General features: G+C 38.6%; 1 protein-coding gene across 2 annotated transcripts in view; it reads right to left on the bottom strand.

The window, feature by feature from the left end:
• Positions 1-16,874, bottom strand: part of CCDC39 (coiled-coil domain 39 molecular ruler complex subunit) — a 48,710-nt gene extending 31,836 nt beyond the window's left edge. The window contains exons 1-7 of one of the 2 annotated variants that reach the window (XM_070406747.1): positions 16,691-16,874; positions 11,004-11,123; positions 8,358-8,504; positions 7,802-7,960; positions 6,734-6,826; positions 6,509-6,637; positions 3,225-3,416 (exon numbers count right to left, since the gene is read on the bottom strand). In XM_070406747.1, the coding sequence (XP_070262848.1) occupies positions 3,225-3,416; positions 6,509-6,637; positions 6,734-6,826; positions 7,802-7,960; positions 8,358-8,504; positions 11,004-11,123; positions 16,691-16,780 (930 nt within the window). In that variant the 5' untranslated portion in view covers positions 16,781-16,874. The remainder of the gene's footprint in view (positions 1-3,224; positions 3,417-6,508; positions 6,638-6,733; positions 6,827-7,801; positions 7,961-8,357; positions 8,505-11,003; positions 11,124-16,690) is intronic. The other variant, XM_070406748.1, reaches the window with a different exon arrangement.
• Between the last annotated feature and the right edge of the window lie 4,782 nt (positions 16,875-21,656).

Genomic DNA, 21,656 nt, shown 5'->3' with positions numbered 1-21,656 from the left:
GGCCTGGAGGTCAATCCCTCCCAGTGATGCCAACAGCAATCAAAGCTCAACTACAACAGGAATGTGCATACAGACCACACAGGGACACACCTAGAGTGCCCAGCTCAGGTGACTGGGGAGACTGAACCACTGGGCCCTATAGGACACGTAATACACAAGGCCACTCTACCAACTCAAGGAGACATAGCAGCTCTACCCAAAAATAGAAACAACACAGAGAAGCAGCCAAAATTCAGAGACAAGGAAACATGTTACAAATGAAAGCAATGGAAGAAAGTAAACTACTGGATACAGAAACGATGATTATAAGGTTGCTCAAAGGCCTTAATGAGAGCTTCAAGGGACTTAGTGAGACTTTCAAGGATCTTAGTGAGAATGTCAAAGACATTAAAAAAGACCAGTCAGAAATTAAGCATACACTAACTGAAATAAAGATAATTTACAGGGATTCAACACTAGAGTAGAGGATTCTGAGAATCAATTCAATGATTTGGAATACGAGGAAGCAAAAAAACACCCAATCAGAAGAGCAAAAATAAAAGAATCCAAAAATATAAAGATTGTGTAAGGAGCCTCTGGTACAACTTCAAGCATACCAACATTTACATAATAGGGGTGCCAGAAAGAGAAGAGAGAAAAAGCAAGATATTGAAAACCTATTTGAAGAAATTACAAAAAAACTTTCCCTACCTGGTGAAAGAAATAGACCCAAACAAGAGCAACCCAAAGAGGCTCACACCAAGACACATCATAATTAAAATGTCAAGGGTTAAAGACAAAGAGAGAATCTTAAAAGCAGCAAGAAAAAAGCAGTTAGCTAACTATAAGGGAGCACCTTATTTCTTAACAGAAACTTTGTAGGCCAGAAGGGTGTGGCAAGAAATATTCAAAGTAATGAAAGACATGCAACCAAGATGACTCTACCCAGAAAAGCTATTATTTAGAATTGAAGGTCAGATAAAGAGCTTCACAGACAAGAAAAAGCTAAAGGAGTTCATCACCACCAAACTGCTATTACCTGAAATGTTGAAGGGTATTCTTTAAGAAGAGGAAGAAAAAGAAGAAAAAAAAGATAAAAAAATAAGAATAAAATGGCAATAAATATATATCTATCAACAATTGAACCTAAAAACAAAATAAACAAACAAGAAATCTAATGAACAAAATAAATTGAGGAATAAAATAGAATCAGAGGCATGGAAACATGGAACATACTGACAAATCTCAGAGGAAAGGGATGAGGTGGGTGTGGGGAGAAATTAACCAAGGATCTTATATGCATATATGCATTACCTATGGACACAGAAAATAGGGTGGCGAAGGCCTAGGGTGGGGTGGGAACCAGGTGGAGGGAGGCAATGGGGGAAGGATGGGGGACACCTGTAATACTCTCCACAATGGTTAAGATGGTAAATTGTATGTTATATGTATCTTATCACAATAAAAAATTGGAGAAAAGAAATGAATGAACGATATGTGCTACAACATGGATGAACCTTGAAAATATTATGTAAGTAAAAGAATCCAGCCCAGCTAACATGGCTCAGTGGTTGAACGTTGACCTATGAACCAGAAAGTCATGGTTCAATTCCTGGTCAGAGCACATGCCCAGGTTGCAGCCTCTATCCCCAGTGTGGGGTATGCAGGAGGCAGCCAATCAATGATTCTCTCTCATCATTGATGATTCTATCTCTCTCTCCTTTTCCCTTCCTCTATGAAATCAATACAAATATATTTTTTAAAAAAGAATCCCAGACACAAAAGGCTCCATACTATATGATTTCATTTATATGAAATATCCAAAAGAATCAAATCCATAGTGAAACAAAGTAGATTAGTAGCTGCCAGGAGCTGGTTGGAAGGGGAAAAGAAAGTGATTGCTAATGGGTGTGGGGGTGCCTTTTAAAGTGACAAAAATATTGTAAAATTAGATTGTGGTGGTGTGTGCACAATTCTGTGAATACACTAAAAATTATGGTTTGTGGATTATATCTCAATAAATAAATTATGAAGAAATCCCTGCATTATTTTTTATTATTGTTATTTTTTTCTTTATTGATTAAGATATTACATATGTGTCCTAATCCCCCCTTCCCCCCGCCCCCCGCCCCACTCATGCCCTCACCCCCCTGGTGTCTGTGTCCATTGGTTAAGCTTATATGCATGCATACAAGTCCTTTGGTTGATCTCTCCCCCTTACCCTCACCCTCCCCTACCTTCCCTCTGAGGTTTGACGGACTGATCAATGCTTCTCTGTCTCTGGATCTGTTTTTGTTCATCAGTTTATGTTGTTCATTATATTCCACAAATGAGTGAGATCATGTGATATTTATCTTTTCTGACTGGCTTATTTCGCCTGCATTCTTTTCTGTAATTGGTTTAAATTTTAAAATATTTAAAAACAAGTTATTAGCAGTGGCATTTAACTTAGGCAAGAAATTCATTTATTTTACTTTTTTAGGATCTTCTGTAATTATTCTCTTTAGGCAAAAGAAAAACTTTCATTCTCATCAGAAATAAAAAGCATAATACCTTATAAAATAAAATGCTCTACAATATTCCAAATTCCCATCTAAACAATGTTCACTTCACATACTATGGTCTTAAGATATAAATTTCATAAAGAACTCTTTATTGCTAACTAGGGGAATTGCTACCTCTCCCTATGGAATAACCTAGTTAGCATGAACGCTGCAAAAGAAGAACAAAACAGAAGTTTTCTCCTCTCTTAATCTGTTTCATGGTATTTGACCACTACATCATTCCACTACCAGACTGAAATGTATTCCTTAACAAGGTGAGAAACTGAACTTAAATAGGTAACCCCACCATCTATGTAGCAATGGAAAGATACTTCAAGTTATCACTAAGGTTAATATTCACCTTCACATTTTCCTATTTGCTGGTTATCATATAATTATGATTTCCAAGCGAGACCCTTTGGGAGCCTTTTGCCTGAGGTCACTAACAACACATGTGTGACAGGTAGTTGGGCACTTCACAACTCCAGGGAGAGCCCTTCACATCACCTGTGATGCCAATGGCACCCCCTGATGCCTTCACCAACCAGGGGTCAGCTCAGAGTATCCCGAAAGTCCCACAGCATGAAAGGACGAAAAAAATAAAATAAAATAAGGCAGTACCTTAATCAAAGGAAAGGCTTTGTGCTTACTTTTATAGCAATTTCCCATAAACACGCAAACCAGTCTTTTTAGTTGCCATACCTCATCCTTCAACTGATTTTTATGAACTTCATGCTGCTGGTATTCTTTTCTACATTTTGAAACTTTACGATCAGCAACAGAAATTTTTTTCTCATACTCTGTGTTATTTCCAATCTCACTTTCCAAAAACTTGATCTTTTCCTTAACCAAATTTTCTTTTTCTCTTGTTTCCTGTTTTATCTTTGCTAATGTCTAGGATTAAAAAAAAAAAGTAAATATATGTTTAATAGGATGATCAAAATGAAAACTAAAAGAAATTTAGTTTTTATTTTTCTATTATTATATTTAGTATTTATTTTATCAAAACTTAAGAGAATGTTTTTTAAGAGAGACTATATTTATATGAACTAAAACAAAATATTAATATGCTACACACCAAAAATAGTAAACTTATATTTTTAAAGGTCTCTATATTTTCTTTCATCTATTTGGTACTTTGCTAAAGAGATGAGGAAAATATCAACCTTTTATGAATGAAAAGTGACATTTAAAAAATATAACAGTGTTATATATTTTTAACATAGAAAGTTTAATTTCAATGAAATTTTCCAAATATTTCATAGGACCAGTTTGCTTTTCATCTTTTGAGAATAGCATTTTAGTTATTGGCTTCAATAGGAATTCCTTCACTCAGGCTTCTTGATGGTCTTTACTATACAAAATTGACAGAATATGGGAAGCAGTAGCTGAGATGTGGACAGAGCGTTATGAGAACAAAGAGAATAAGGTCTACCCAAGAGGAGTCATTAAAAGGCATATCTAACAGGCTTAATTTAAGTCGGCCTAAAAAGACAAATGGAGATACATAAAACTCAGTGTAGTAAAAGCGCATGGTCGGAGTGGGGGGCGGGGGGGGGGGGAGGGCAGAGATAGAATAGGGATATATTAAGTAGGGGTGGGTACAGATGAAAGGGATGAGGCTGGAAAAGTAGAGGTTGAGGCTAAACTGTGGAGAAACCCTATTTTTCAATTGTTATGTCAAAGAGGGTCAACTTTTAAGCATTATGGAACAAAAATGATTGTAGAGCTGGGGAATAAAAAGATCATATATGTTTTTTACAAGTGACTATTACTGCAATATGTTGGATGAATTGGAGGGTGAAGAAAAATTTACCCTGAAATACATTTCTTGCAAATTTTCTAAAATGGGGTCCCACCAAACAACTAATCCCAGGAGATGGGTGTGGGGGAGGCATGTGGTCTGAAATTAGTAAGTTTTAGAAATGCTACATGTAATATTATACATATTAGCATATTAAGTGGATATATATCTGAGATGCACTGCATTTAAAAAAACATTTTTAATTTGCTTAATCTAGTATTCCTCTATGTTCTCTATGATAAGTAACATTCTATAATTGTAGCAGTCTATATATCTACTGTGTTCATTCAACCAAAAGACAGGTCAAAACTTCTTAGGTTTATATATGGCAAATGATCATTCTGGAATTTCCTGCTTTATACTGATTTTTCTACTACTTAATCAGGTGCTTTAATTCTACTTCAGTGTCCACATTATTTAACAGTGCTATCTATTCACAGGTAAGTTTTCATATAGGTAATGCTTATAAGTAATATCTCAACATGTTTATACTGAAATAAAAGCATAATGGAAAAATATTTATAAATAATGAAAAGTTTCTTTTAAGAAGACAATTCCAGGATCCTATGGTCTGACTCCTGCCAAGAAGACTCTGAGAAGGCAGAAATTGTTTTGGAGGGAAAAAAACACAAAAGGGTCCAATGTCATATTTAACTTTCTAGTGGTGTGAACCGGCTCTCACTGGCTCACCACAACTGACTTGCACATCTCTTCTCGACGCTGTGTCCAGTGAAGTCCTGTTGGTATGGAAACAGTTTCACCACAGAAATCAGAAATGCCACAGATCGGGAGCCAGTTGTTAAACACTTAGAAGCATACCTCTACCTGGGAGCCATTTCTTAGCAACCTCCCCAGCCTCCTACAATACAGACAGCCAGGAGATATCAGCCTGTAAGGAACCACTGTGAGTATGACAAGTTGTATATTCTGCCAAGTCAGCAGGCTCTCCCTTCAACTGTGGGGTTGTATGACAATTGATTGTGGATCTGCAGTCTTAGACTGGGCACATTTTATTTATACAGAGGAAGTAGTTTAGAACTTGATGTTTGAAAGCAATGCGAAGTCAATAAAGAGAAACCAACATCAGCATTAACAATGAAAAGGAACTCAGTTAAGACTGGCTCTCCCTTGCCCCTCCTAGGGAGGCCTAGGCCATTTTGTATTCAATCAGTGTGGCATTCCTCCCTTCGGAGCTTCTACCACTTCCATCCCATCATTGGTGCCTCGGCTTCAAAAGTGAAACTTTATTGGAGTCCTGGTTTCTTTCCTGACTCTCCCTTCCTGTCTCTGGGATCCCCATGAGGCTCATTTCCCTGCACCTGTGTGTACAGATAGCACACACGTTAAATCCAAGGCACCACAAACAACTGTGTGTATGTAGGGCATTGATTTTACTGCAATAACATTATCTAACTTTCTCTTGTTCCACATTTCAGAGATGGCAGGATCTAGTCTCTGTCATTATACTACCACTAGTGACCTGGTGCACGGATTTGTGCATATTGAAAGGAAATTAATTAGAAGGTGGTGGTGGGATGGGACTGGGCAAGACAGGCTGGACCCGCCCTGGAGCCAACCTCCAGGTGGTTTCTCCCTGGCATCTGTGGAATGAGTGGGGTCCCTCCAGAAGGTGGGGACCCTTGTCCTGGCCTGTGGGGATCAGACTGAAACCAGCTCTCCGACATCCCCCGAGGAGTCCTGGAGTTGCTGTCGTACAGGGTGTGGAACGCAAATGCAAGTGTGTAGTAAACCAGACTCGGGGCTAACAGTGCCCCAGCAACAACATAACCCACGGCAGAAGGTGGAATGGCACGGCCCCACAAGGAATTGGCTCCCTCCTCTCTGGTTTCGGGGTGCATCACCAAAGAACTGCGGCTGCCAAGTCACTGCAGCTCGGCAGCTCCTGCTTTGAGTGTCTGCCCCCGGTGGTAAGTGCGCATCATAGTGACTGGTTGGATGGGTGGAGGGACACTTAGCATATTAGCCTTTTATATATATAGATAAGTAATCTACATAAAATCACATTTCTAAATGAATGGAGTCAGCTTTGAAAAACATTTACCAAAATTAATGAATCTCCTACAAAAGTGACTTTCAAATAACATTGTGGTTTACAGTTGAAATTAATGAGTTAAACACAAAAGAGAATAAATACATTGCAAGGACCAAACAACTACTTTACCAAGGCACAGTTATCAATGTCTCGATCTCTCTTCTTCATCTGTTCTATTGTGCTTTCCCACTGTTTAATGAGTTCTTGTCTCTCATTATGAATCCTACGAAAATCTTGCGCTGCTTTATCCAATTCTAACTGTCAAATAGAGAGCAATAACATTTCTTGAATGTAAGTGCTTTTGCAAACATCACTTAAACAATTAAGAAATAAAAAAATCTTCACTGAACCAACCTGTGCACTTAGAGTCTCTGTAGTTTCATTGTCAAGTACCTTTCTTTTCTGATTACCTTCCAAAGTCAGCCTTTCTAATTGCAGGGTCAGTGCCTATGTAGTTACATGCAAAAATAGGTATGATTATCATTGGATTAACTTAAAACTATTAGCGTATCTCATATTAAGTTTTATTATATTACTAGAGGCCCAGTGCATGGATTCATGCACAGGTGGCGTCCCTCGGCCTGGCCTGCGGGGATTGGGCCGAAACTGGCTCTCCGACATCCCCCGAGGAGTCCCAGGTTGCGAGAGGGTGGTTCTTGGGTGACGCACCCTGCAATTGGGCTCCCTCCTCTCTGGTTCTGGGTGCATCACCCGAGATCCGATGCTGCCAAGTCACTGCAGCTTGGCAGCTCCTGCGTTGCGCATCTGCCCACTGGTGGTCAGTGCACATCATAGCTACCGGTCAGACAGTTGGACGATTGCTTGGGCTTTTATATACATATATATATATATATTTGATACCCAAAACAAATACTATATATATACACACACACACACACACACACACACACACATATACATATATACATATTTACATATATATACACATATAAATGTATATATTCTTAACTTTTAACCTCTAGGGCTGCAATGAAAATTGTTTTTTAAAAGACTTTTAATACATTTTAAAGTATGTTAGAAAAAAGATGAACAATTTTCCATTTAAAATAATGCATCTGGTATTAAGTCTATTAGAAAATAGCATGCTTCATTATACTAAAGCATTACCATATTTCATTACAACTAGATTTTAAATAATAATTATAATAATATATTAAATAATCAAAGCACTAAAGTCTTAAATCAGCTAAAACTATATGTAATGACAAAATTTTGTAGGTATTTGAATATACTCATTTTTCTAGAGAAAGGATACTTGGCTTTATTAGATTCTGGAAGGAAACTGACCCCAAAAATGTTTAAGAAGTACTGCTCTAAAATTCTAAAAGTCCAATTTAGATAAAAAGGTTGACACACTACAGAATCAGAGAAAACCTGACATTACAATTTCTAATTTCTCACCCTAATTTTATTATCATCTTGTTGTGCATACTTCTGGAGAGTGAGGGCATCACTATCTTTGTGAGCTGATTCTTCTAACCAGGCCTCCAATGCCTGCTGGTCCCAGTTCATTTGACGTTTCAAATCATCCAATTTTTGAGTAAATTTAAATATCTGATTCTAATATCCAAAGAGAGAGGACAGGATGAGATTAAAAAAACATTATTTACAATATAAACTAAAATAAAATATAGCATTACATACTATACAGAACATATAATAGCACTTATGAACAAATTATGCCTAGCATTGTATAACAGGCAATCAACATGGTGGTTTGCATATAGTAAGGTTCAATGAGTCTCTGGTAAATGAACATTGGGAAAATAAATGTAACATTCTATCATTGTTTCATTCAAATCACAGCTCCATGTGCCTTCCATTGTCCAAGAAAACAATGTAAGAAAATGTTAGGAAACTAATGAACGCCTTTCCCACACAGAAAAAAGCCAGTGTTTGTTTGGTGAGGGAAGCAGGAACAATGGCACAAAATTTTAAGTAACATTTCAACACATACTTCCTTATCACTTTTCTTTTCCCGTATTAAAGTGATGTCATTTTCCAGCCTTTGGATTTCATTTTTCACTCGACTCAGCTCTCTTTCTGCAATGGTCTTAAAATGCTCTTCACTTTCAATCTCATGTTCCCTGGCTTTGCAAAGAGCCTACAGAAAAACATACAAGATGGACTTTTTACATTTTAGTATTAAAAATATTTATAATAATCCATTAGACAAAAACATAACAAAGTTCCCACAAAATGCCTATATTAAGTATCATTAATTCCACTTCTCTTAAATCTATACCACATTAGACTTTGTGATACAGTGTAGACAGTGTTGTTTACTATTTATAAGAAAATTAATTCATAGAATGTGTTAGGAGGAAAATACCGTTGTCAGTGATTTTCAGATACTAGGTCGGGCTAGGGAATTTGCAGAAAACCAAACTTTATATGGTTATACTTTAAAAGATCTAACTAATAATTTAACCTTAGCTTACTGTAAAAATTAATTAATTAATTAAAAATTTAATAAAAATATACATCAAACTGACTAAAAATACTTGGGAAATGGGATAGTTATATGAATTGATCACATAAATTAGCAGAGATAATTTTTAAATAATTATGTAAACATTGGTTATGAATATTTCCTAGACTATATTAATAAACGAGCATGCCTTTGTTATGCTTCACTTAATAAAATAGTACTTGTTGACTACTGATTTTACATTGCTTTAAAGTTATCACCATTGGTATTATTTTTACATTGTTAAAGCTGTTACTGTTGTAGGAAGTTTACTACTTTCGTCTCTTATCTTAGTTAAGGTTTGACTATAATAAAATATACCCACAAAGAGTCTCTCTCAGATCCCCAACTCAGTGGTTTAATAACTTGAGGAAAAGATGTTGTTCCTACCATTTATTAATTACTCAATCATATCAGGATTCAAAAATATGAAGTATTGTTTTTAGAAGTTCATTAACTTTTTTTTTTAATATATATTTTTATTGATTTTTTTACAGAGAGGAAGGGAGAGAGATAGCAAGTTAGAAACATCGAGTCAGCTGCCTCCTGCACGCCCCCTACTGGGGATGTGCCAGCAACCAAGGTACATGCCCTTGCCCAGAATCGAACCTGGGACCCTTCAGTCTATAGGCCGATGTTCTACTCACTGAGCAAAACCGGTTAGGGCTCATTAACATTTTAACTTTCTTCTCATAAGACTGTTAAAGCATGAAATAGGAAGATGGCGGCGGATTAAGTGGAAGCTACACTGACACCCTCCCAGTACCAAACTGGAATTACAACTAAAATATAGAAAAACCATCCTGAATAATCAACTGAAGACAAGCTGGAGAGAACCGTGATAACAATGACTTGAAAGTGGAGACAGCATAGAGACTGGTAGAAAGTGCGGTGTCAGAAGGCTGCCAGACTCCCCCCACCCCCCGACAACAGCTGAAGTCCCAGAGGGTATCTCAGCTGTGGGGTGTTCCTATTGAGAACTCTGGGGTCTAAATCCCACGTTGGGTTCCTCAGCCCAGAGCACCAGAACTGAAAAAGCTGCCCACATAACATCCGGCTGTGAAAAGCAGAGGGGTTTCTGTCTACCAGGGTGAGAAGGCTGGAAATGCAGGCACCCTCTTAAAGGGCCGATGGACAAAATTTTGTGTGTAGTCACTGGTCTTGGGCTCCAGCAGAGGGAGGGCAGAAGGGACTGGAGCTGTGTGAGCAGACTCCAGGGCAGGGGGCTCTGGGGATAGAGCTCAGAGATCAGTCGCCTGGATTCCTGGGCTGAGTCGTTCCCCCAGACTGTAGAGGACATCTTTCTCAAGTTTGCAAAAAGCATGAAATAGTTATACTTATCTATAGTAATTACAAATTGGCATTTAAAACACAACTTTGTTCATTTTTAAGAATTACATTATTTCAAAGAAATGCAGATGTACTTTTAAAAGCAGAGTTTGACATGGAAGTTAGTCAACACTCCAGTGCTGATTTGCTGAGCTAATTTTCTGGGCTTCATCAGGGAATGAAGTTCTACACATGAGTAGACTGTCCATAAAACAGATGCTTTGATTAATCACCCTAAGTTTCAATTTGTATTATTTTATTACGTTTTCTAAAATGCAGTATACTGTCCCCAGTTATCCTAAATATAATTTAACGATTATCTCAGGATGTCATTATAAATTTCAGTTCTTAAACTTGGCTAAAAGACTATGCCTAAGGGCTACTGAAGTGTTAGAACTATTTGCTTCCACTCAAAATGGTCCCAGTGGGTAGTGCTAAATAATTAAAAGTAGACAGAAACTCTCTTATGTGTTATATTAAGTCTATTTCTGCTTAAAGTCATTATTTCTCATTGCATCACTGTACCTTTCTCATGCAATTTGCTGCCTAACATTATATTAGACTGTTTGAATGATGATTTATTCTTTCAAATGAATTAATTATTCCTTGAACTTGGTGGCAGTAGTGAGTTCCTCAAAGACTTTTCTCTGCCTACTTTCAAATTCAAGGCTATGTTCACTATAGATTAGTTATGCTAAATTTTCCTATTATGTCTATAAAATAACATCACAGATACAAATGCAATGGGAAATGTTCCATAACTACACATGATATAATCAACATGAATTTCAACATTATATATACCTGTGTATATAAGAACTCTTGTCTAACATTTTTTAAATGAGAAGCTATAGAATTAATTCGTTCTTCATAGACATGTAGTTGATTTTGCAAGTATGACTTCTCATCCCGCAGCTTTGACAACTGTAAATAATAAACACGATGATTAGTCAAAGTCTACTAAGTTCTTACCATATTTAAGGATGTAAAATCAAGATTATTTACTTTTCTTTTTTAAAATATTAATTTGAACTTCAAAAATCTACTGCCCTTTCAATTATAAAATAGTGCTGTGTTTTAAAGATTATTGTGGGAAAATTAGCACCACATTAAAACAAAATAGAAATCTCTCTCAGATTTGCAACATTAGCAAGGTCCACAGCTACAATGCTATATTTTAAGTAAAAAAAAAAAATGAGATCCTATTCCATAATTAAATGACAAGGTCCCAAATCAAACAAGAGCGTAGAAACAATGCCTAACGACAGCAAAAAATAGATCATTAGCCATAAATTTGAAAAGGAGGCGTATACCAAGCATAATAGCTCCTATATTTTGTGTCTTTGAATTAGAACCTGAGCAGACCCAAAACAATGTAAGTCCAAAACAAATAAAAACTTTTAGGAAATTGAAGATAGATTCTCAGGACCATTAGAATATGTCATCCCTGCAAGCAATATAGAAGCTCAACAAAACAAAAATATGCTTCTTTATAGTCTTGAGCTGTGGTTCCAAAAGTGGAGGCTACAACCCAGGAGGGGCACAACACAATTCACCAACGTGCAGAAGAAAATACTTGAATTTTGAACTAAGGAAGAAAGAAAAATATATGAATTTACTAATTTGTTATGTCCTAAGTAATACTAAGTATGTATTTTTGGCTTTTTATTTCATTAACTAGAGGCCCAGTGCACAGATTTGTGCACATTGAAAGGAAATTAATTAGAAGGTGGCTGGTGGGGCAGGACTGGGAGAGACGGGCCAGTCACGCCCTGGAGCCAACCTCCTGCGGACCCTCCTTGGTTGGCCACACCTGGGGCGGGGCAGGGCCGGGCTCGAAGGGCATCTACGGAGTGAGCAGGGTTCCTCTGGCAGGTGGGGTCCCTCAGCCTGGCCTGTGTGGATTGGGCCGAAACCGGCAGTCTGACATCCCCCAAGGGGTCCCAGAGTGCGAGAGGGCACTCTGCAAAGTGGCTGTCGTTTGGCAGCTCCTGAGTTGAGCATCTGCCCCCTGGTGGTCAGTGGGCACCATAGCTACTGGCCAGAGTTTCTGCCCACTGGTTGTCATTGCACGTCATAGCTACTGGTCAGACTATTGGACGGTCGCTTAGCCTTTTATATATATAGATTTCAATTTTTAATTCCCTCTTTTGTTTACTTTCTTGTTAATTTCTTTTTACTTTATTAAAAGTTCTTAGTTTTGTTGGGTTTTTTTGTCTTACTGATTTTTATGGGCTGAATGTTTGTGTCACCCCCACATTCATATGTTGAAGCCCCTAATCCTCAATGTGATGGTATCTGGAGGAGGGCCTTTGGGAGGTAAGTAGGTTTAAATGAGGACCTGATGGTGGGACACTCATGATGAGATTAGTGTCCTTATAATAGAGAAACCAGAGGGTCTCTCTGCTGTGTGAGAACACAGGAAGAAGGCAGCCATCTAAAGCCAGAAGAGTGCTCTCACCAGAACCCACCATGCGGACACCCTGATCTCGACTTCTAACCTTCAGAACTGAAAAATAAATGTCTGATTGTGTTTGTTTTTTTAATCATTCAGTCTATGGTATTATAGCAACTTAGGCTGCCTAAGACACTGATTAGAAGGCATTTAGGCTATACATTTTCTCTAAACAAGAGTTTTGCTGCTTCCCATGGATGTAGGTACCAAGCAGTCTCCTTTAAAGTTTTCTAATTGGTGACTTTTCCCTTTCAACTTTTATTTGATGTAAGAGCCATCCAGCAATATATTGCTGAGAAACTTGCCTAAGTATTTAAAATGAATTTCTTAGTCAGCTCAGACTACCAAAATAAAATACCATAGACTCGTGGCTTAAACTAAAGAAATTTCTTTCTCACAGTTCTGGAAACTGGGAAGTCCAAAGTCAAGGTGAAATCTCTTTTCCTAATTTGTAGCTGGCCACATTCTCCTGTGTCCTCACACTCAGGGGAGAGGGGGGGAGAGAGAGAGAGAGAGAGAGAGAGAGAGAGAGGGCTCTCTAGTCTCTCTCTTTATATAAGGACACTAATCCCCTCATGGGCCCCACCCTCATGACCTCATTTAAACCCAATTACCTCCTGAAAGCCCCACCTGCTGCAAATACTATCACATTGAGGTTTAGGGCTTCAACATATGAATGGTTGTGGGGAAGGGGGGACACAAACATTCATTCTCTGACAATAGAAAATCATTTTTTAAATTAACACAAATTCTATTGGCTTATAATCAGAGAATGTGACCTATAAAATTTCTATCACTAATTTTTAAATTGTGGTAAACTGTACATAACAAAAATTTTATCATTTTAACCATTTTTCAAAGTACATTAAGTAGTGACAAATTTTTTTAATCTAGAATTTTCTACTCAGCCAAATCACCATCAAATATGAAAGCAAATAAAAACATTTTCGACTTAGAATGTTTACCTCCCATACACCCTTCTTAAGGAGAAATACAAGAAAGTATTTCATAAAAGAGAGAGAGAGAGAAATCCAAGAAAAAAGAAGATAGAGTGACAAAGCAGTAAGGGGGGAAAGGGAATTAACAAGTTAACAATTGGGAAATAGGTCAGCAGAAAAATTGTCCATATTGAAAAGCATAGGACTCCGAAAGAAGGAGTGGGAGAAGAGAGAAATTATCTTGAAGATCTGATATAAACTTAAAGCAGGCAATGCAAGGAATCAAACTGGCAACTGAGGATGCAAGGAATTAAAAGCACAATACAGCCATGGCTAGTGGGGCTCAGTCTGTTGTAGTGTCCTCTCCTGCACCAAAAGGTTGTCGTTTCAATTACCTAGGTTGCAGGTTCGATTGCCAGTCAGAGGGAACATGGTGTTTCTCTCTCACATTGATATTTCTCTCTCTCTCTTTCTCTCTCTCTATCTCTCTCTCTCTCCATCTCTCTCTCTCTCCGCCCCTCCCTCCCTCCCCCCCCTCCCTCCTTTCCCCTATTTCTAAAATCAATAAGCATGTCCTTGGGTGAGGATTTAAAAAGTAATTAATTAATAAATAATTTTAAAAATCCTATATAATAAAAGCCTAACATGCTAAGTGACTGACCATTTGTTCAACCATTTTACCAGTTGCTATGATGCGCACTGACCACCAGGGGGCAGATGCTCCGACTGGTAGGTTAGCTTGCTGCTGGGGTCCAGACGATCAGGACTGGGGAAGATGGGCCGGACACACCTTGGAGCTCTCCTGGGGTCCCTCCCCAGCCTGATCGTGCACCAGTGGGGTCCCTTGGCCTGCTTGTGCCCTCTCACAATCCAGGACCCCTCTGGGGAATGTCTAGCAGGGGTCCTCAAACTACGGCCCGCGGGCCACATGTGGCCCGCCGAACACATTTATCTGGCCCCCCGGGTGTTTTTGCCACCGTTGTGTGCATAGGAATTTGTTCGTAGTTTTTTTTTAAACTATAGTCCAGCCCTCCAACGGTCTGAAGGACAGTGAACTGGCCCCCTGTTTAAAAAGTTTGAGGACCCCTGGTCTAGAGAGCCGGTTTCGGCCTGATCCCCACAGGCCAGGCCAAGGGAACCCACTGGTGCACAAATCTGTGCACTGGGCCTCTAGTATGTATATAATATCCCGTGAGACAAATATTATGTCACTAATACCAAAAACTAACATTTGAATGGAACTTTAACCTCCATTAATGTCTTTAGAGCTGTGCAACTGATGGGGAAAATAAGACATTTGGGGGGGCTAGCAATCTGAATCTGTGCCAGTAACCTAATGTATACTCTTGATAGCCTATAATTAAGTCACTGCCCCTTTCTCCACAATCTGGTCTTGCAAGACCAGTTTACCTAAGTACAACTCCCATTTTACAGAGGCCATAAACCATGAACAACCTCCGGAGGGGGTTAACAGTGCTGGCACCAGGCCAGGCCTTTAGGTGTGGTCTCACAGCCCCCATCCCAACACATGGGGCTTTTTGCAAAGCCCCGCGAAAGGTCCGGAAGTCCCATCCCATATTTGGGGGACAAAGAAGCCAAAGGGTATAAAGGGAAAGCTTCCTCCGTATTGGTTTGCTCAGGATTTGGAAACAGGCTCCCCTGAGTCACTGTACCGGTACACGTGAAACATCTGAAAATAAATGGGTCTTTCCTGTGTCTCCAAGTACTCCTGTGTGCTCTTCGGTCACCTGGTAAATTCTGTAACATAACAGCCCTATGTGGTAATTATTTTACTTGTCTTCGGTTTACAGGAGAAGAAACTGGCTCAGGGCTGGTAAGTACGATCTACACCTAGGGCTGGATACTTCTTCATATTGTGCCTGCATACCTAGTGCTAGATCTCTCACATTCGCTAATGTTGCCCTTCATTGAAAACAAAAACAAAAACTGCAGCCATCTAAATGTAGGCGTGAGTAAATATGTCAGAAGATTTTGAATAACAACAAAAAAAGTGAAGGAGTTTCATTTTCATTTTTTCAGAGGAGGGAAAACCTCTTCCATTCTCTAAGTAGTGTAAACATCAGTTCTTGGATCCTCTTCCACACAACACACAGGACTTTACACTGGCTGCTGAAGGTTTTTTTGTTTCCTGAGCGAGGTGCAACTTTATTTTGAACAACTACTATGCATTGGTTGCAAGGTGATGTAAAATACTTACAACTTACAGTATCTTACATCGTTCTGTGACAACTAAAGTCTCAATTTGAAAAGCTGCACATTTTGCATTCTTACTAGAACGTCCCTCTTAACTTTTATTTGAGTCACTCTTAACTTTAACCATCATCGGCAGAACTCACAGAGAAATGTCAACCAGGGCGAGTTTCGTTGTCCGCACTAACGGTTGCTATGTAAACCATAGAAGTCCCTTTGCAAAAGGCGCTTAATTCCGAGGAAGGAGAAAGTGGGCGCGGGAACCAGCCTTTCCTCTCCTGCCAAAGAGTCTGGAAATGAGCGCTTGGCCGGGAGGGGAGGAAGGAGTGAAGAATCGGACTTTGTAGTTCTGCACATCAATTATTGTTTCAATATATTTTTTACTGCTTAGCACAGTGGTTCTCAACCTTCCTAATGCCGCGACCCTTTAATACAGTTCCTCATGTTGTGGTGACCCCCAACCATAAAATTATTTTCGTTGCTACTTCATAACTGTAATTTTGCTACTGTTATGAATCGTAATGTAAATATCTGATATGCGGGATGTATTTTCATTGTTACAAATTGAACATAATTAAAGCATAGTGATTAACCACAAAAACAATATGTAATTATATATGTGTTTTCCGATGGTCTTAGGCGACCCCCAAAGGGGTCGCGACCCACAGGTTGAGAACCGCTGGGCCTTAGCAAGTACCAAAAAGGGCGGAAGGTGTGGGAGAAAGGAGAGATAAAGTGGAGGAGCGTTAGACCAAGAAGAGATGGGATTCAGGAAGGAGAGGAGAGAAACAAAAGGATTGGGATATTCCTGCCTACCAGAAAACTCATCACCCCCCCCCCCCAAAAGATACCCCCTCCTTCCGCAGCCTTCTTCACCTGCTTCTCACCTGATCTTCCAGTATCTTGTTCTCCTGGTTCGCCACAGGGATGGCGAAGCCATCGTCCCAGTGCAGCCCTGACAGAAAGTCGCTACTCATGATGGCAAAGGGAACCTTATGGAGAAAAAGCCCAGGACCAGCACCCGAGGTTCCCACGAAGCTTCGGTGTAATTGCCTCCGGAGCGCTAGCAACCATCTCGCGCCCTTAGTTACCAAACAGGAAGCGCTCGGCCAGGAGGCGGAACTTCCGGTTGCGCAACTCTTTCTTTCTTAAACGCCCAGGGAAACGAGGCATCTTACTCCTTCCAGGGTTCGCTGGGGTTGCCAGGCGCCGGCATAACTTCCCCCCAAGTGCGGCCCGGACGGCGCCCCCGGACGGCCCCCCGGCGCTCCCGGAGACTCAATCGGTGGCGCCTGCAGTGGCCGGAGGAACCCGGGTACGAGGGGCGCTGAGCTACGCGTCTGCCTGAGCGCCCGCGGAAGAGGAGAGTGAATGAAAATAAAAACCCGGGCTACCTTTGCGTGCGGTGGTGGTGACTTTCATCCGTAGGTGGAATCTCGTAGGCTGATGTGGCCTTGTATTTTGAAGCAGAATTCTGCCCCTAAAACCACTGCGGGATGTGGCGATCCTCGTCTGGTTTAGTGGAAGGGTCTTCCTCCCCTTCGCACCTGCCCCACGGAAGCGTCCTAACTGAGCACCAAAGTGGATGCACAGAGTTTGGTGGTCCCTCCCGCGCCTCTCTACACCTTTGTTTTTCTTTACATCTTCATTGGCCAACATTTACAAATCTTTCATTTCCCACAAAAATCTGTATTTCTTCCTACCCTCGAAAAAGGCTAGGGAACTCTGAGCCCACAGGATGGGCTCGAAGAGGCGCCCCCTTTAAATTGCAAGCACAATTTGAATGACCTGTTTGGCACTGGTAGGCATTTGAGTAACATCTCCGAACTAGAAAAGACAAAACAATCAACTAATCGAATTCTTTCATTTTCCAAATAATAAACTAAGGCTCCCTGAGGGGGAGCCATTAAAGTGGGCAGGGCCTAAATTAGGATACAGAACTCCTTATTCAAACAAAGCCCTCTGCAATGAAGGGTGTTCTTGACTGGAATACTCTCTACTACCGCATCGTAAGCATCAGTTAAATTTCTTATTCAATAAACAATCTAGGGTTGTTGTTGTTTTTGCCCTTTTGAATTTTACTTTACCTGTACTTTGTTAAACATTTTATAAAAAGTTTATGTGAGAATACAGAGCAGGGTATAATGAACTCCCATATACTCATCTTGATTTCACATTCATATTTTGCCATATTAGCTTCATCTTTATCTTTTGCTGAAGCGTTTAAAGTAAATCACAAATAACATGACATTTCACTCTAAAAACTTGAGCATGCATCACTAATGTTTTCTAACATAATATTATCACATCTAACAGAATTAACTATCGACATCAAAATTCTTAATATCATCTAATAACCATTTCATATTTATATTTCCTCAATTGTCCTGAGAATGTCTTTTTACTGTTCATTACTGTACTTTTGAAATCCTCTTGTAGTAGCTTTATCTCTGTACTTACATGGTTTTCCATATATTTAATCTTACAGACTTAGAAATGTCTTCAAAGACTAGAATTAGCAAGGTATTTTATTCCCCACTTCTACTATACTTAAATTCCCAAGGTGATAGGGAGAAAGAAACAGCTTGTAGAGAGAATTTGACCTGTATAGAATAATGGAATTTTAGAGCTTTAGTAGCCTTATAGAAGATCATCATTTATGATAGTTTAGTCATTCCTACTAATGAAAATGTTAGTATCCAGTATATATTAAGATGACATATAGTTATTTATATTTGAGATTTTTTATGGCAATGCTGTTGTTTAAAATTATTATTGTCTTAAATATTCTCGTAATTTCTCATCTCAGTTCCTACTGTGAATACAGAGGCAGCTGCTTGGCCTGTGCCAATCTGTTGATCCACCCCTCTCAGTGTCAGCTGTAGCTGCCAAATGTATGACAGCAGCTGTCTTTGCTGGGTACTCCCCTGGCCCCAAGGACATAAGAAGTTTGGCAACCAAATCCCTGCAAAGAGCGCCACTTCCCATATCTCAAGGATTCTATTTCCTGAGTTTCAGGATGACAATTATACAACGTTGAATTTTAGACAAAATTTCCATACATTCTCCAAATTCTACATTTCTTCCTAAAAAACAATATTCCTGCTTCTCCCCCTTTATCACCACAGCATCCTATATCATCCAGTTCCCACTTATAATTCTACAACTTCTAGATTATAATTCTATTTGAATTCATTAATATCTAGATTTGGAAACAAAACTCAAAGTTTTTTAACCTTGTCATTGACCATGAAATATTCAATTTAATCCCAAAATGCTCAGATGTTAGCCTTCTACTATCTCATTCTCAAGTAGATAATTTTACACAAATCAGGTTGTTCAGGCTAAAACATAAAGAGGTATTTTGTTCTGCAAAAATAATGTAATTTTTTAAAATAAAAAAATACATATATGTATAAAGAAAAAGGAAAAAGTAGCCTTCACCTCCATGCTAATCTCATTCCCAAGAGGTTGCCCTGTTTTGTGTTTATCCTACCAGAATTTTTTAAAATGAAGTTATAACTACATACATATATTAATTTTTCCTATAGAAATAGAATCATACTATATTCTTTTGCAAATTCATTTTTTCACTTAAGAATACCAGTGGTCATATTTAGATCTTTGGTCTTTGAATGGCAGTTTAAAATCCAATATTATTAAATTTAACTTTTTAAACAATGCTGCAAAGAACATCTTTGTAATACTGTCTTTCATCATTTCTAGGGTATACTTATCTTCACATTTTAATATCTCTGAAACTCGGATTCTTCTTTCAATCAGTGGTGTCTTAAATTTGGTGAATAAGATATAGTCTTGAACCCATAATCTTGAATATGGGTTTCTGCTGAACATATTCTTAGAAGTAAAATTAATAGAAAATAGGTCTAAGCAATTTTACATTGATACATACCACTAAATAATAATCTTCCAAAACATCGTTACATACTAACGGACTATGACAGTCTCTTTGCATATTCTGGAGATTGTGAAATATTATATATTTTACAACCAACGAGAAAAATATGGTATCTCCTTGTTTATTGACAGTTTTATAATTATGAGTGAGACTTTGCTTTACATTTATTCTGATAAGAATTCCTTTATCTTATCCTGTGTCCATTTTCTCCCATTAGGTTGTCTCTTCTTACTGAATGATTACAGTGCTTTATATTTTATAGATAGTATTCCTTTTCGGTCTGAATATTTTTCTCCCAATCTGTTTTTTGTTTGTTTTTTGTTTGTTTGTTTGTTTGTTTGTTTTCTTCTTAACTTACTTTTTAATACATTTTGCCATACACCCTGTGAAACTGCTCTTGTTGTTATCAGCGTGCTTCATATTTCAATGGATACATTCATTACCAGCTCACCCAATCTATGAATTATATTCAGTTCAGCTATTTCTTTCTTATTAAAACACTTTCTTCTTTTGGCTTTTATGACTTTCTCTGTCAGTTTCCCATTAACCTTCTCAATCTCCTTTGCTGCTTTATCTTGTCCTAATTGGCCTCTTGATATTACTATTTCTCAAGACCTAAAGCTGGTTCCTCTACTCTTCTCTTCTTACATTTGCTACCTAGGTTATCATATCCATTTACATGGCTTTAAATACCATGGCTGGTATTTTTTAAATGACTCCCATTAATATTTCTCTAGCCCAGAGGTCTCTTCTGCACACCAATCTTATATCCAACTGTCTACCTGACAATTTCATTGAGATATCTTCTAGATATCTCAAATCTGATACATAGGTCCAAGATAGAATTCTTGATTTTCTCCTGCACATATTCCAAACATTTTTCTCCATCTTCTTTACCAAGTAGAATCACTATCCAGTAGTACAAAATCAAATCCTGGCTATCATTACTGATTCCTTCCTCTTCTTCACCTCCCACCTTCAACACATCACTATTACATTTCACTTCTACTCATCCACCCAATCTATGCTGCATTGTATTTTGTTGTCATATCTCCAAATTTTTCCCTGGTCTGTGACAAAGTCTTTTCTTTTTTTTTAAAAAAAAAATATATCTTTATTGATTTCAGAGAGGAAAGGAGAGAGATAGAAACATCAGTGATGAGAGAGGATCATTGTTTGGTCGCCTTCTGCATGCTCCCTACTGGGATCGAGCCTGCAACCTGGGCATGTGTCCTTGACCAGAATTGAACCCAGGGCCTTCAGTCTGCAGGCCAACACCCTATCCACTGAGCCAAACCAGCTAGGGCTTTTCTTTTCTTTTTTTTAAAAAAATTATTCGGACAGTATTGAGAAGCACTGCTCAGGTATTATGTAGACTGTCACTTGATTTTGTCTATCTGATAATTTTCTCATGATTAGGCTGGAGTTAAGCGTTTGGGGAAGAAAACTGTAGAAGAGGTAAAGTGCACTTCTCACCACGTCATAGTGGGGGCACGTGATGTTATCATGACATTGTTAGTGATTTTAACCTTGATCATTTTGTTAAGGGAGCATTTGCCAGGTCTCTCCATTGTAAAGTTGCTATTTTCTCTCTCATGATCTAAATAATTCACTAAGTTCAACCTGACCTCGAGGAGGGAGATTACACTCTACCTCCTAAGGGGAGAGTATATTTATATATTATTCGAAAAATTTCAGTAAGTAAAAGTATCTCTTTTTCCAGTTATTTATCCAACTATTTATTTTATCACTATGACCTCATATATTTTTACTCTTTGGATTATAATCTAAACTACACTATCCATTTTGTTGCTCCATTTGTTCCAGCTTTATTCATTGTTCCCTATGTCTTTCTGAACTGCCTGAATCCTTTTGTTTTTTGAGCACCTCCTTACTTTCTGGCACTGCAAAATGCTCCAAGCTCATCTTGTATT

This window comes from Myotis yumanensis, unplaced genomic scaffold (assembly GCF_028538775.1).
Source record: "Myotis yumanensis isolate MYYU_CA2020_CCGP unplaced genomic scaffold, mMyoYum1.0.hap1 SCAF_2, whole genome shotgun sequence".
Classification (NCBI taxonomy): Eukaryota; Metazoa; Chordata; class Mammalia; order Chiroptera; family Vespertilionidae; genus Myotis; species Myotis yumanensis.
Note: the sequence above shows the minus strand (reverse complement) of the source record. Positions and strands in the feature narration are given on the sequence as shown.